Genomic DNA, 16,446 nt, shown 5'->3' with positions numbered 1-16,446 from the left:
CCATCTTGGGCTAGGCACCTAAAAAATCCATCTTGGGCTTGGGCCAACATTCCTCATTCATCCCACTTAAAAATGGACCCAAGACCCGGGTCCGTGACGTGAATTATATTCATTGCTTCTTATGGAAGGTGTGTCCTTCATTCTCACCAATCTTCACTCTTCAGTCTTGATGTATGAGTGTTTATGGCACCAATAAAACCAGCTTTCTATATCCTTATTAACTCTTGACTTTTTGTGAGGTAATTATGACAAGTGACTTTCCATTAATTGGGCCTCAATGAATGATACCATAAATGCTCTCCGGGAAGCGTGCATTTTAGGAAGCAGCCCAATTTATAAACTTGAAAAGCCCAAACACCAAGCCCAGCCCATAATAAATTCAGATCTTGCTTTTAATTTTTATTGGTACTGCACCGAGAACATGAACTGACGAACGCAAATCCAAGCAGTTTGTTTTTAAATTCCCCAAACTACCCCTCGAAATCCTAGCTGAATTGTCGGGATTGCCCTTGGGTCCAGTCCGGTCTCCCAACAAACTCCGTTAACTCGTGCGAAAGCGGAAAAAATGGGAGAAACGACAAGAGAAAACGAAAGCCGAGATTTTCCAGACAGTTCAATAGATTTCTCCGCCTCACTCACTCAGCTCATTCACTATCTCACTTCGGTACGCTCACTTCACACACGAGTCGTTCTCTCTCTCTTCTTCTCTTCAATACGTTTCGCGAGGCCCAACTTCACCTAGAGAATCGGTTCTGCGGTGCAACAGTCCGGAATCGCACTGTCGTCGATGATCCTCTCCGGCATAGTATCAAGGACGGACAGGAGATGAGCATCGCCGGAGTCCGGTTTCACTCTAGCTGTTTTCAGGTGAATCGCTCTTGACTGTGACTTTTCAGCTGAAGCATTTGTGTTGGATTTTCCGGGAAGCGGACAACGTACGAATCGGCGACCAGCATTGCCGGAGTCCGGCTTTGCATTTGCTGTTTTCAGGTGAATCGCTCAGTACTGTGCGACCTTACGGCTAAAGTATTTTTCTTGGATTTTCCAGGAAAGTTTTTTTTTCTTTGCAATTTTTTTATTTGCTGGTGTGGTTCTGATCTTGATCAGTGCTGACGTGAGCCGTGTGTTGATTTGCCGGCTTTTTCCTTTCCCTGCCTCAATTTGGGAGCTGGTTATATTTTCTGTTTTTGTCGATTTTTTTTCTATTATTGGCCTTTGATCGTGCATGCATGTTTGCCTTTTCCCTGTAAAGCGATTGATTCTCCGGAAAAAGAAGTGAAAAGATGGTACGGAGTTAATTTTAGTGAGCCAGGGGAATAAAAAGGAAATTTCTTTTGGTAGCCTAAAATTCTAGGCTCGTTTTCTTTTCTTTATTATTATTTTTTTTTCAGGAAAATAAGATAAGAAATGAATAAGTGTATGCATATAGTTTGTTTTGTTCTCGCAGTTGTCGCGTGATGTTCATATTGTTGAATAGTTTAGGTTGTGTGAGATAATTTTGGGGAACATCAAGCCTATTTTCTCGGAATTGCCTGAGGCAACAAGTTCTAATTTGAAGAATATAAATGCTAGTGTATTACAGGTATATCACTTGATACCATTTGCGGCTGTGAATATTGAGGAGATTGAGCTGACTCTCGAAACAATATGCGGAAGAGGAATTTATGTCAAAACCAGCATCCATTTCATGCATACTGTAAGCATTAACCTGCATCTGACCACCTTCTTTTCTCTAATTTCTCTTTGCATTGAAATTCATATGGATGGTCGGGAGTCCTTTCTCCCTTTTTTTTTTTCTTTTTTGGCTGATGAGATCAAAGACTGTCTCAAGTTTTATTTTTTTGGGGGGGCATTTTTAGCTGGTAGATTGTAATTCACTTTTGGCTCCACTTGATACCATTTGCGGCTGTGAATATTGTGGAGATTGAGCTGACTCACTAACAATATGCGGAAGAGGAATTTATGTCGAAACCAGCATCCATTTCATGCACATCGTAAGCATTAACCCTGCATCTGACCACCTTCTCTTCTCTGATTTCTCTTTATTTTGCATTGAAATAGATGGCCAGGAGTCCTTTCTCTCCTCCCTCCACATTTTTGTAACAATGGGGAAAAAAGAAAAATAAGAGAGGAATATATCATTTTTCCTGTGATTTTATAGTGCCCCTGCGTCTGTTGTTTTCAGAGAACAATTTATACATGTCATCTTTCTTTTTTTTTTTTTTGTGGAATTGGTATTTTCTACCATTGTTAATGATGTGACATCTGACAGCTTTTGAGGCATTTTACTTTGGGTCATGGCAAGCCATAGAACTCATGAGGATTGAGGATGGAACAGTAGCCCTACATCTGGCAGAGAGTGAGTATGTAATTGAGGAGAAAAGTCCAATCCCAAACCTTCGGATAAGGCCAAGGAAAGCAACTTTGTCTGATTGTACTTGCTTTCTGAGGCCTGGCACAGAAATAACCGTGCTTTGGACCTTGCAACAGTCAGAAAGTTCAGATGAAGAAAATCGAGAGCCGGTAAGTTTCTATTTCTTTAATTGAATCTGCATGACTATAAGCTTGTAGTTCCTATGATTTGAGAAGTGGTTGAAGGCCGCCTCTCCCCACCCAAAACCTCCCCAATCAAGCCTTGTTAATTAAAATTGCTTTTAGTATGCATGATATGTTGGTCTATCTTCATGCATTTGTTTTTCTGTAATCAAACAATTAAAAATAATGTTGCCTGAAAGATGAAAAACTTTCATTATAGTTCTTACAAACCAAAGGTGATCTTGTTGCTTGTAGATTGTGTGCTTTAGATATAAGTTTTTGATTGTACAAAATTTGACTTACTTTGAGAATAATAGTTGTAATTGCATTTTTAATCTTGATCACTGGTTTTTCTTTATGATATAGGTGTGGATTGATGCTAAGATAAGTTCCATTGAGAGGAGGCCTCACGAGCCCGAATGTTCATGCCAATTTTTTGTCAACTTCTACATTACCCAAGACCCCCTTGGCACAGAGAAGGGAACACTTAGCAAGGATATCAGTGTTGTAGAACTCGATCAGATTTCTATCCTCCAAAAACTTGGAAAATATCCTTGTGAAGATGAGCACTACCGGTGGAAATTTTCTGAGGACTGCTCTTTGCTGCAAAGAACTAAATTGTTCTTGGGGAAATTCTCATCTGATCTTTCATGGCTTGTTGTTACATCAGTTTTAAAGCAAGCTGTATTTGACGTAAGGTCAGTGCAAAATAGGATTGTCTATCAAATTGTGGGTGGTGATCATGATAAGGTTTCATTAAATGCTGTAAATTTTAGAGTAGACAATGGAATTTCCACTCCTGTCATATTCCCCTTTGTTCCTGCTGATACTATTGAGGCTGATCCTTTAAATGGCACCAATGAAGCTGGACCATTACCATTCTGTGATATTGTGGACTTACGGCGCTCCAAGCGTCGAAATGTACAACCTGATCGTTTCTTTAGCTTAGGTGGCTTTTCAGAGTCGGATATTGGGTCAGTTCGAGCGGGGATACACAAGGTAGACTACTGGAGAAAGGAAGAAATGCCATTGGCATTGCCAGATGAGGGGGACGTGCATTCAATTTTTTCAGAAAAGCATATTATTGATTATGAAAAAGGGGCCCACTCTCTTCAAATAGATTCCTATGAGGATTTCCTTGTCTGCAAAAGCAAGGACAGGTCAAGGGAGGTAAAGCCAATTCTGGCTGCACAAAATGAAGATCAACATCAATTTGCTATTGTTCCTGTGCCTCTCATTATTGAACCAATAGCACATGGAGAAGATCATCTCCATGATGAGACTCCTTGGAATGAGTCAGGAGAGATTGGGGAGATATCTCCCAAGTATTACTGCACAAATGGTGTTCCTAAATTACAGCGTAAGAATATGTCTGATTTATATATGGAGGTCGAGAGCAGATGGGAAGGGAAAGGTCCAATTAGGAAACTCCGAAGAAAAAGGGGTTTTACTATACGTACGAAAACAGAGAGTTATGGTGAAGTAAGACCTCATAAAAAGAGACCCTTCAGTGAACCTGGGTATAAGGAAGTGATAGAAGCTTACATGAAAAACATAGAATCCACAATCAATAAAGAACAGCCACTTGTTATCGACCAATGGAAAGAACTTCAGGTGAGAAATGACTTGAACCAAAGAAGGGACTGCAACTCACCATCTTCGGTTGGGGATCAGGAAGAAAGCTCAGAAACTGAAATGTTGTGGAGAGAAATGGAATTCTCCATTGCATCATCTTATCTTCTAGAAGAAAATGAGGTACGAGTTATGATTGAAAAAATAGCGGGTATAGAATTTCTTCTTGCACCACTCAATAGAATTATTTCATTTTGTGTTCCATGGAGACAAGTTTTTCCCTCATGTTTGCCATGGTTGGTAAATATCAGGTTGGTAAGAGATTAAAGTGATTTAAATCATGTAACACTCCATATTGCAGTTTTTATAAAATTGGTGGATTTTTATGGATTATGGCTACTGTTATTCAATCAATGTAATATTTGGTTGCATGACATGCATGGAGTGGAATGTAATGCAATTGTGGGTTTGGAAATTTATGAGTTTCTTAAACAGATAACAATGATTGCAAGTATAACCTGTCATTTGATGGAAAAATTTATTAAAAGAAACAAAAATGAAATTTATAACATGTTAGTTAGCTTAATTTCAGCAACTTTCATTAAATTCATGTTCTTATGGCTGAGGCATTTTGTAATGACTTTCAGGGGTCAAATGTTGAAGTCTTGAAGGAGGTTGTGCAAGAATCAAGTAACATTAGTGAACAAGTTTGCCAGCACGAATACATATTGGACGAAGAAATTGGGGTTCTATGTCAGTTATGTGGCTTTGTGAGCACTGAAATAAAAGATGTCTCACCCCCCTTTGTAAGTCAAATTTGAACTCAAGAAGACAATTAGTTTCTACTGCATCTACTTGTTTTCTAAAAGATCCTCAAGATGGATGCACGATGTTTATTGACATCTTTGTCAGGCTACATGTGCTGAATATGCAGGGTTAAAGGGACATTTCCCTCTTGAAAAATTTTGAGAAAGATCATCTGTCCTGGATGATTCTGGAAACGGATGTGTGATTTTCTTTTCGTGTTTTAGTTGTGTACACTATAAGTTTAACCAAAATACCATCTTTAGGCATAAAGCGCCCCTTTTGCCATAGCTAGAGAACTTCTAATGGAATAATGAAATGCTTGTTTTCAAAGATATGTGGAAAAAGGAAGTTTCTCTTTAATAAGTCATGAGATTTTATATATTAAAACCTTTACTGGAAATTCTACTACAAAGGCATCCTACCCATAACTTTGCTTCCAGGCCTCAAACATTTTCTACTTTAAAGTCCTTTAGTGGTAACCTCTTTGACAGTTCAAAAAGAGCTTTTTGGTGGTAAAAAAGCTATTGTAAATAGGGCCCTAGGTTATTTAATTAGACTGACTAAGCCTGTAATTCAGTGTGTTCATTAGATGACAGGTCCATATCCCTGCAGATTCAGCTCATAACTTCATGCTACAGTTATATGTAAGTGTACAAATTATCTTGAAACAGAAATGTGATTATTTTCTTGTTTATTCCTCTAGTTTCAACCCACTGGTTGGATCACAAACAGAGAATGGCGTGATGAAGAAAATTCAAAGCGTAAGCAGGCTGAAAATGATGGCTTCAATCTTTTCTCCATTCCTGCTTCCTCTGACACACCCTTGTCAGAAGGAAATGACAATGTGTGGGCCTTAGTACCTGATCTGAGAAAGAAATTACGGTTACACCAGAAGAAAGCTTTTGAGTTTCTATGGAAAAATATTGCTGGCTCTATGGTACCAGCACTAATGGAACAAGAAGTCAAGAGAAGAGGTGGTTGTGTTATTTCTCATTCTCCTGGAGCTGGAAAAACTTTTCTTGTTATCTCGTTCCTGGTGAGCTACTTGAAGTTATTTCCCGGAAAACGGCCTTTGGTCCTTGCTCCAAAGACAACACTCTATACCTGGTACAAAGAAATTATTAAGTGGAAGGTTCCTGTTCCAGTTTATCAAATCCACGGTTGTAGAACCTACAGATATGAAATCTACAAACACAAAGTGGAAACTTCTCCAGGGATTCCAAGACCGAACCAAGATGTTATGCATGTTCTTGATTGCCTAGAGAAAATACAGAAGTGGCATGCACATCCAAGTATTCTTCTCATGGGTTATACCTCGTTTCTGTCATTGATGCGAGAAGATTCAAAGTTTATCCATAGGAGATACATGGGTGAAGTTCTGCGGCAAAGTCCAGGAATTCTTGTACTCGATGAAGGGCACAACCCAAGAAGCACAGGATCAAGGTTAAGGAAAGCTCTGATGAAAGTTAAAACAAACCTGAGAATTTTGCTTTCAGGTACATTGTTTCAGAATAATTTCAGTGAATATTTCAACACCCTTTGCTTAGCAAGACCGAAGTTTGTCAATGAGGTGTTAAGGGAATTGGACCCAAAATTTAAGAGGAACAAGAATCGGAGGAAAAGAAGATACAGTTCAACAGAATCTCGGGCAAGAAAATTCTTCACAGATGAGATTGCAAAGCGAATCAATTCAAATGTGCCAGAAGAACAGATAGAGGGCCTAAACATGTTAAGGAATCTCACTAGTAAATTTATAGATGTGTATGAAGGTGGAAGTTCTGACAACCTACCTGGTTTACAAGTTTACACCTTGTTGATGAAATCAACTACTATACAACAACAGTTTCTGTCAAAACTTCAGAAGAAAAAGGATGAATATAAAGGATATCCTCTGGAATTGGAGCTTTTGGTAACCCTTGGATCAATACATCCTTGGTTGATCACAACTGCTGCCTGTGCTGATAAATACTTTAGTAGGGAGGAATTGCTGGAGCTTAAGAAGCACAAGGATGATGTGAAGAAGGGGTCAAAAGTGAAATTTGTTCTAAGTCTTGTGAATAGATGTATCATTAGAAAGGAAAAGATTTTGATCTTTTGCCATAACATCTCACCCATTAATTTATTTGTAGATATATTTGATAAGCTCTATAAGTGGAAGAAGGGTGAAGATGTTTTGGTCCTTCAAGGGGACCTAGAGCTATTTGAACGGGGCAGAGTGATGGATCAGTTTGAAGAACCAGGTGGTGCCTCAAAAGTACTACTTGCTTCCATTACAGCTTGTGCTGAAGGCATTAGCTTAACTGCAGCTTCACGGGTGATATTGTTGGACACAGAGTGGAATCCTTCAAAGCAAAAGCAAGCTGTTGCACGGGCATTTCGGCCTGGTCAGGAGAGGGTGGTTTATGTCTATCAGCTCTTGGAAACAGACACACTGGAAGAAGAAAAGAATAGTAGGACCAACTGGAAGGAGTGGGTTTCAAGTATGATATTTAGTGAAGCATTTGTGGAGGACCCTTCATGCTGGCAAGCGGAAAAAATTGAAGATGATTTATTAAGGGAGATAGTCGAGGAGGACTGGGCTAAATCAATCCATATGATAATGAAAAACGAGAAAGCTTCAAATGGGTTGATCAGAGGTAAAGAATAGTCTAGATTAAACAATGTAATCTTATTTTCCTCCAAGGAGCCCCTCTCCCTCTTTTTCTCATTTGTGTGTACATATTGCCCTCTTCTTTTTTTAACTAGGAACTGGAAATTAAGATGTGGTTAAAGAAATGTCATTGCAGAATATTCAGCATATCATGGTCATTATGTGTGTGTATTGTATCATTTCAATGTATAATATGCATAATTTTGTGTGTATTCAGAATTCACTTGTGTGATGATTGGCCTGAACTGTTCAGCGGTTCATGGACTTTCTGTGGATCTTGTAACAATAATCTCATTGATAATCATTTTAGCAGTGAAGGCCCTGAATCCTTCAAGATTCAGAGATGGATTGTCCCGACTATATAACTTACAGATTTAAAGTCTTTTATTTATGAGGTCAATTACTTGCATAGTTTTTTTTCCAAGTTCCTACTTGGAAAAATAATATTTTGCTCTATCCATTAAGAGGATAATAGAAAATTTGCAAAGTCCTCAGTGGGCAGAGATTTCCAATTGTGAAAAATAATCTCCAGCAGGAAAAGTCAGTTGATAGTTATCAATCAGATAAGAGGGACTGTAGGGGACTTTGGATCAATGAAAACCGAAGGTATGCATTGAAATCCCTTTCTCAATCTCATATTTTTTATTTTTCATAAAAGCACTATCTGTTTTTCACAGGGAAGGCTAACCTGACCTGATGTAGGTGAATTGCCTATTCTTTTTTCTTTTTTCTTTATTTCGTCTTCTGTAGATTATGCTGATTATTTTCCCTTCATTTGGATCTAAAACCACCAAAAACTTGAAGTTGAATAATTTCTTTGATTTGGAATCATTCATGCTAAAGGTGATTTGTTTATTCTAGGTTTCTGTCTCTCATATTGCAGACAGGCCTCTATTTTTCTTTAACCAGTGAAGATTGTTTTCATTTATTATATTTGAGTAATGATAATTTAGATTTTATACTTCAAGATATCAATGCTGTAATTTATTAACTATTCATCTATCCTTTATGTAGTTTATATGGTAGTTGGAAATTGTTTAGGAAAGAAATTTTGCTTCGGACTTACTCCGATTGTAAGGGGTTATTCTTTCCACTAGTTGATATTTCAGACAGTATGCAGCTCAGGTGTGCCTACTCATCTTACAACTCTGCTTCGTGGATATTATTATAACTTTTCTAGTACTTGTTATTTTTAAAAGAAGCAATCCGTTTTCCTGCTTGATCTTGTTGTTTTGTTGGAAAAAGAACTTCAAATTTGGTTAATTGTTTTGCTTACTAAAAACTAGAGCGAGTATGGGCATGACCTTAATTACCAAGGCAGTGGTGCAGGCAGTTACAGAGATGAGAATTGTTCGGAATGGTAGCATTAGACTGTTTGGGTGATATGCAGTATTGGTTTGTTTCCCTAACAGCTTAAGCCTGGGAAGTAATTGATAGTTTAACACAGTAACCAAACTTTGGTTTCTAGAAATATCAGTTCAAATCTTTGTTGGTTTACCATTTATTTACACAATTAGTTGCCTGCCTCTTGACATGAGTGTCAGCTTAGGAGAACCTCTTATAGTTGTTTGTCAAGGACTGGAAACAGCCTTCATGGCTTGAAAGTCTATTTTAGCTTCTGAACTGAACAGTACTATAATAACTTTGATCTGTTTATACTTCTTCTCCCACTCCTATTATGATTAATTCATAGTTCTTCATCACTACATTCATTTCCCTGCAAAATTCCCAAAATGCAAGGGAAATTTCACTCAGAAGTGACATTACAGTTGAAAATGTGAATGAGGCATTTTTCTTTTTTCTTTTTTTAAGATAAAATACTTGGGTGATATATTCTTCATAGTTATAATATGCCTAACCAACTTTGACGCTAACGATCTTTTTCTTTTCTTTTTTTTCTTTTTTTGGTGTTGCTCTAGGTTCTGTTCTAATTTACTGGCTAGAGGGTACTCTCCTCAAGATTTAATCTTTAACTGCCTTCTGTTTGCTTTTATTATGAAGACAGAAAATTCCAGGGAAGCTGTATATGCTAGTGTATATATTCTGCCTAAGACACTAGACCATAATAATTTGTTAGCTCTCAAATTCTTGGCTAGATTTGCCAATAAAAATCAACAGTAGTCTGCAATTGTTATTTAGTTAGTATTAGTGTTGATGATGAATTGGATTGGCTAACAAAACCAGCTTTCTAGGTATGGGATTTTTATCAACTTGTTTAGTTAGGTTTAAAAACCTCAATTTGAATCTAACACACTGAATTCATGGGCCAACCTGAACTTATCAGAGAACCCAGAATTTTCTCTAGTTATTTTTAGCTAATTTTAGCATTTCATACTGGAGATGCCGTCATATACTCTGCCTGGTACAAAAGTGAAAGGCACCATAGTAAAAATGTAGATGTGGTCTGTTTAAGAAAAAGAAGAACCGAAATTAATCTGTTCCTGCATTTTCATGATTATGATGCGGTTCTAGGTATGTATAAGATTATTAAGTATATAGGTATTGCTCTTCTTTTGTTTTTTTCTCATTAACATGCATTGTACATTGCCCTATTAGTATATTTAGTCGGAAAAAGAATGAGCTCACTTTTATGGATTTGGGGTTCATTCAAAGTATCTAGTCTTCACTGCAATAATGTATCAGAGCAATTTCCATGCTTCTTCTAGGGTAAAACATAGAAATAAGTACTTCATAAGAAGGGACTTTTGTAGGCTTTGATCTTCATCCTTTGTGTGAAGTTGGGTGTTTTCATGTTTCATAACTTGAGCCTTGGCCAGTTGGGACAGGAAATTTGTTGGTTAGAGGAAAGGAAAAGTGCTTAGGATGGCTTCTTAATGCTTAGTTCAGTTAATCTGAAAGGGAGAAAAAGTGTTTACAGCTTACTTGGATCATCATTTGTTTGATTGGAAGATCCTTCTTGGAGTTGATTGAGAGGTTAGCCGAGTGTTTCCTTCTTGTTAACGGGCCTAACCTTGTCTTTGCACATAAACTCGATAAAATGGGAAAAGAAGCATGGATGAGGATCTTTATTAGGTTTGTGATCCCATGTTAGATTACCAATTTAACCCAAAAGTTCACACTAGGCTAAAACCCTACTGACCTTTAATGTCTGACCATAACTTGTATGCCACTCATGCACATGGGTTTTCCGTTTTGGATTTTGGTTCTTCAACTAGACTTGACCTACAAAATATAGAGAGAGATCTAACACACAATTGTCAAATAACAGAATCCCTGGTGTGGATTGAAAACAATAATGTCACAATCAAATTATTAAAAATTTTAGATTTCAATCATGCCCAAATCCTTGGTAGCTTCCTTGAACAGACATCCCATATCAAGTGGGCAGATTAAAATAAACACACCAACTTGAGCTTCTTCCTTTTTTTTTTCCTTTGTTTTTTCCACCTCTCTGTTCTCAGATTTGCTTCCTTGACCAGGTATTTAATTTTAAGATTTCCACCTTGGCCATATTTCCAGATGAGTCAACCTGTCTGCAATTTGATCATTGGCATTTTGGTTGGTATTTTAAATATGTCTGCAACCTCTGTGTTTGTGTATATATTTTATTCATATTTTTTAATGTTGTGCTTTTTTTAAATTATTCATGAATGAATGTTTTTGCTGCTACATACAATGTAGGATGGAGGCTGAAGGATCCAAGGAGAGTCAACTCACTTGCAATCTACCACACAGTCTGTTTTCAAAGTTGATAGCCGAATTCTAGAAAAGGTATGCACAGAAGAACCTCTGCTAAAGCATCCAATTCAAAGTTTTCAATTGCATCATTAACTACGTGTCTAATTGAAAGCCTCTGTTTTGATGCATCTGATACAGCAACTTTTTTCCTTGCTTTTAGGCATTACAAGTCCTCCTCTTGGCCAATAATATTTAAGGGTTTTTTTTTTTTTTTTCCCTTAATTGGTATGTTAGTTTCAAAAGTGATCTTATGCTACCAGTAGGTAAGAATTATTGACCTAAATACTTGAACTCTTAGGTGATAGGTCAAAACTGTAAACCAAACTAACCCTCTTCCTCACTTGTGGATATGAAGAGGCAAACCAGGATCACGGGTACATGGAAAAACTTGAACTCAAGGTTTCTAGTAAGTTAGAGCTCTACCACCAGGTTAAGTTACCGGCTCTAGCCAACAAGAATGCCATGGCCATGTTTGGGCACGTCTTCAAAAACAATTCTCAAAAAGTAGTTCTTAGTAACAATTCTATTAGGAAACTCAAATATGAAAAACTGTTTTCTCGGCTTGTTCCCTATGAAGGTACTAGTAAGTTATGTAGAATTCAAAAGTTGATTGAACGGTTCTCTAAGTTAGAACATAAAATAGTTTTTAAGACCAATTTTCAAATAGGGCCGGCTTTGTTTATGACGCGATAGTGATAAAGAATATAGATTAAAGATGAAGCTATTAAGGAAGGTAACTTGGGTCTCACCCAACGTATAGGTGGGGTTGGATTATATGGAGACATTGGAATGGATAGGTTTCTTAGTCTTCATATGAGGAACATGTGAAAAGTGGGTTCCAACTTCCAACTACAAAAAAAAATCACCAAGTTGATGGAAGTGGGTGAGAATAGAGAAATGGAGAAAGGACAAAAGGGAAAGACTCCATGGAAACGGAATCATGTTAAAGTTGTAAAAGAGCTAATTAAGCCGTAAAATATATAGCAACTAGGCTTTGAGAGAGATGATTAAAGTTGATGTGGGCAAGCCTTAATTTTTGGTAGTAACATCTATTTACAAGTCTGTCCTAACAAAGAAGAGAGACTACCTTTTCTTTTGTAGAAAATATCTTCAATTTCTTTTACAATTTTTCATTCAATAAAGCTGAGGGGGATGCTTTCACTCAACAATTTACTGAAGGAAATTTTACAATTTAATTTATTTTTAGAATTAATTCATATTTGAACTTGAAAAATAATATAGTTTTGACATAAATACTCTTGATAGAAATTTGTGTTTTTTTTTTTATAAAAAAAATGTGGATATTTGATCAAAAATGGGTAACTGTTTCAAAAATAGTTTTTTATTTTTCAAAACAAAAAAAAGGAAAGCGCCTTGGATAATCAAAAAGTATTTTTTGTTTTCTGCTTTGAAGAAAAAAAAAATGGCATTTTCATGTGATATCTTTTAATTGTTTTTTATTATTTTCACTTATTTTTTAAGACTATTTTAAAAAATAATTATAACAATATGTAAAATAATTAAAAGTAAACATTAGATATAAAAATTATTTTAAAAAATAGGTTAAAAATATTTTAGGTTTTCAAAACATACTTAATGTTCTACAAAACATCAAAGAATTGTTTTTAAAAACTATTCTTAAAAATCGTTTTCCCTAACTGTTTTCAAAAATAGTCACAAAGACTCTTAGCTTTTTAAAGTGGGAATTGTTTCTTCTATTTTAATCAAATAAACCTCTATTTATTTATTATTTACATATCAAATAAAAATCTCTTCTGGATTCTTCCATCCACTTTCCATCTCATGTAACATGAATCTTCACTTTTTTTGGTCCATTTTTCTTTTTAATTTTGAATATTGTCATGTTGGGATCACTTTGCTATATTAAAATTATCATTATTGTACTATATGATTCATTTTGAAAATGCTTTTAGCAAGGTTCAAAGTTTGTGTTCCCAAAGTGCTGCTTTTATATTTAGTACACCAGTATAAAGACTGAAGCTGTCTCAATGTGTTCTGTGTATATTTACAACATAAGCTTTGATAATGATTCTTTTAGAATATATTTGGTTCTCGAAAGCCTTTGGAAAATCTTTTTGGCATTTCTCTTTTTCTGTTTTTTTTTAATAATTTTTATATTTTTCTTAGTATTTTGTTTCTTAACTTGGTATTCAAATATAATAATTTATTTTCATTTTTCTTAACAGTTTTTATTCCCAACACTTTTTAGGAATAAGAAAATTATTTTTTATATTAAAATTTTTAAATAGAATTTTTTATTTTTAAAACAATTTTTAGGAATTAATTTTTAAATGGTTTTTAAAAACTTCATGAAACATCCCCTTGCACATGAGTGTTTCTTTTTATAAAAATAATTGGCTAAAATGGATAAAATGCTTCTCATATTTGTGAATTTATTCCTTCCAATCATTTTATTTGATATAAATGTCTTGATTATTTCAAATATTTATAATCTATTTTAAAAGAAATTGTTATTTTTATAATAAAATAATAAGGATATTTTGTTAAAATATGACTAAAAAATGATGAAGGATTAGATTTTTAAATTAGGGTTAGAAATTTTGAGAGAAGTACGAAAGAAAGATGAAAGAAAAAACAAGATGAAGGAAAAAAAATATAATAAATTATTTTTATGTATAAATTATTATATAATTTAAAATAATATAAGTTTTTACATTATATTTAATTTTTTTGATAAATTATATATTAATTTTTTTTTTAAAAATCTATTGTTGGTCAAATATATTGCGAAAGAATTTTATTTTTTTCCTTTGCCGTAAAAGAAGAGACAAAAATGATAAGAGCAAACTACACCAACAACCAAGTCGTATATGAAAGGTAGAGCACGATTCCTTCATTGAATTTTCGTTTTCCAATAAGAAGATGAAGCATTCATGGTTGTTGGTTTTTTTCACTTTGAAAGAGCACACCATTCAACATCTAACACAGCTAAGACCAAGTGGAAATTAATGCATTTTTAAGTCTCCTTGGAAAATTCCCCCTGCAAATCACAATTTGGCTACCTTCAAAAAGTATGTCATGGAAAGTGACATTCTTGGGTAACCTCATTTGCTCATTTCCTTTAGAAATTTGGGATTGACTTTGTAGGTTAAATATTATCAAGTCTATCAAAAATTTTGATTATGAATTATTATTAAATGGGAAAGTGAATAAAAAATTCTTAATTTTAATTAGCTTTTCTCTTTTTTCTTAGATTTATATCAGAATTTTCACAATCTTTATCAAATATTCAAAATAAAGGGTGGGAGATATTTGAATTTGACAGAGACCACTTGCCGTCCCGGAATGGCATTATCGTAGTTTTGGAAAAGAAAGGGGGCAATTTCTGGAAACTTCGTCCAAAGAAGATTGCAAGTTGATGATCCACTTGCTCGTCTCCCTCGTAAGCCCTGTGAGCTTCGCCGCTGATTCAGCCAAAAGAAAATGTATGCTATTTCAAACCCATCTCTCTATAAATTTCCATCTCATAAACCCTAAATCCCAATCTCAAAGACGAGGGAGGAGACGTAATTTAAGTGTCGAAAATGCCCTCATCACTTCAGCTTCACAGAATCAATAACATTGATCCCACCACAGTCGCCGTCGCCGCCACCGCTGCAGTCAACTGCCACAAGCAGTCGCGGACCCCGCTAAGGTGTGCCACTCCGGTGCCGGACGCGGTGGCTAGCTACCACGCCCACGCGGTTGGCCCCCACCAGTGCTGCTCCATGGTGGTGCAGACCACGGCGGCGGCGCTCCCCACCGTGTGGTCCGTCGTGCGCCGCTTCGACAACCCCCAGGCGTACAAGCATTTCCTGAAGAGCTGCCACGTCATCTTCGGGGACGGCGACATCGGCACCCTCCGCGAGGTCCACGTGGTGTCGGGACTCCCCGCGGAGTCCAGCACCGAGCGCCTGGAGATTCTAGACGATGAGCGGCACGTCCTCAGCTTCAGCGTCGTCGGCGGCGACCACCGGCTCTGCAATTACCGGTCCGTCACCACTCTACACCCTTCCCCGACCGGAACTGGGACCGTTGTCGTCGAATCTTACGTCGTTGATATCCCGCCGGGTAACACGAAGGAGGATACTTGTGTTTTCGTGGACACGATCGTGAAATGCAACTTGCAGTCACTAGCCCAGATGTCTGAAAAACTTACCAACAATAATAGAAATTCATCTTAATTGTTCTATCTTTCTCATATGGATTTCTGTGTGGGAGACATGCCTTCTTACTCTTTTAGATTATTGCACCCCCTTCAAAACTTTACATTCTGCATTTCTTCTTCTTCTTCTTCTTCTCCTTCTTCTTTTTTGGGATTTCATTTTGGTATTTGCTTATCCTGAAATCTGTATGTCTTCTCTGTATGTACGTATGAGTGTATTATCTGTACATGAATGAATGAAAAAAAGTAGATAAGTTGATCAGAATATGTGGTATTTTCTCTGGTTAATTTGCATGAGGGTTTTGCAAGAGACCCATGAAATCAGCAGCCAGGTTTTTGAATGTATATAATTGAGAGAAGAGATTGTTTGTGTAGCAGTGAGTGGTTGATTCAGGGAGGATTTATGGTGGTTACTGATCTTGTTTGCTTGAATTCAATGGACAATGAGACTCTACTTACATGTCCAAAAAGGTTTGAGGAAGGGGAAAGGAGAAGGAGAAAAAAAAAAGAGAAATAGATAGTAAAAACCATGATTAGACTTAGTAACAATTATATATAGAATTACCATTTTGAAAAATACATAAATTAGAGAAAAGAAAAAAAATGAAAGAAATATAAAATATATTTAAATTTATTTTTTTAATTAAAAAGATTAAGGGTTTGTTTGGCTATGTTTTTGAAACTTGTTTTGAAAACCTATATTTTATTTTTTAACTTAAAAAATAAGTTTTAAAAAATATAGTTAAACGAACCCACGTTTTCCTTTTATTTTTTAAAATCGGTAAAAATAATTTTTCATTATTATCTAAAAATTGTTCTTTATTTCATTTTATTTTTGAAGTATTTTCAAAACAGAAAGCAAGTAGTTCTATTTTTTAAAATATAAAACTATTTTTAAATCATAGGGTCAAACAAATTATAAATATTTTAAATTAATGTTTATTATATCTATTTTTAGGATTGTCCAAACATGAGAAAAAAAAATTTTCAATCATAT

General features: G+C 35.8%; 2 protein-coding genes across 4 annotated transcripts; both read left to right on the top strand.

Moving 5' to 3' along the window:
- The first annotated feature begins 457 nt into the window (after positions 1 to 457).
- Positions 458 to 7,908, top strand: LOC100250037 (SNF2 domain-containing protein CLASSY 1). Of its 3 annotated transcripts, none has more exons than XM_010659916.3 (6): positions 458 to 990; positions 1,573 to 1,696; positions 2,273 to 2,523; positions 2,902 to 4,290; positions 4,755 to 4,913; positions 5,618 to 7,908. In XM_010659916.3, the coding sequence occupies exons 2-6, from the start codon at positions 1,648 to 1,650 to the stop codon at positions 7,559 to 7,561; spliced, it is 3,792 nt and encodes a 1,263-aa protein (XP_010658218.1). In that variant the 5' UTR covers positions 458 to 990; positions 1,573 to 1,647; the 3' UTR covers positions 7,562 to 7,908. The 3 variants fall into 3 exon arrangements, with proteins under 3 accessions (XP_010658218.1, XP_010658219.1, XP_010658217.1); XM_010659917.3 differs by having other exon boundaries at positions 546 to 990; positions 1,583 to 1,696; XM_010659915.3 differs by lacking the exon at positions 458 to 990 and adding an exon at positions 1,860 to 1,994 and having other exon boundaries at positions 1,589 to 1,696.
- A 6,647-nt stretch (positions 7,909 to 14,555) lies between these two features.
- Positions 14,556 to 15,714, top strand: LOC100256965 (abscisic acid receptor PYL4). Its single transcript, XM_002277526.4, has one exon. The coding sequence runs from the start codon at positions 14,830 to 14,832 to the stop codon at positions 15,466 to 15,468; it is 639 nt and encodes a 212-aa protein (XP_002277562.1). The 5' UTR covers positions 14,556 to 14,829; the 3' UTR covers positions 15,469 to 15,714.
- The last annotated feature ends 732 nt before the right edge of the window (positions 15,715 to 16,446 follow it).

The sequence above is a fragment of the Vitis vinifera genome, chromosome 13, assembly GCF_030704535.1.
Source record: "Vitis vinifera cultivar Pinot Noir 40024 chromosome 13, ASM3070453v1".
Taxonomy (NCBI): domain Eukaryota; kingdom Viridiplantae; phylum Streptophyta; class Magnoliopsida; order Vitales; family Vitaceae; genus Vitis; species Vitis vinifera.
This window is presented reverse-complemented; position numbering and strand designations above follow the sequence as displayed.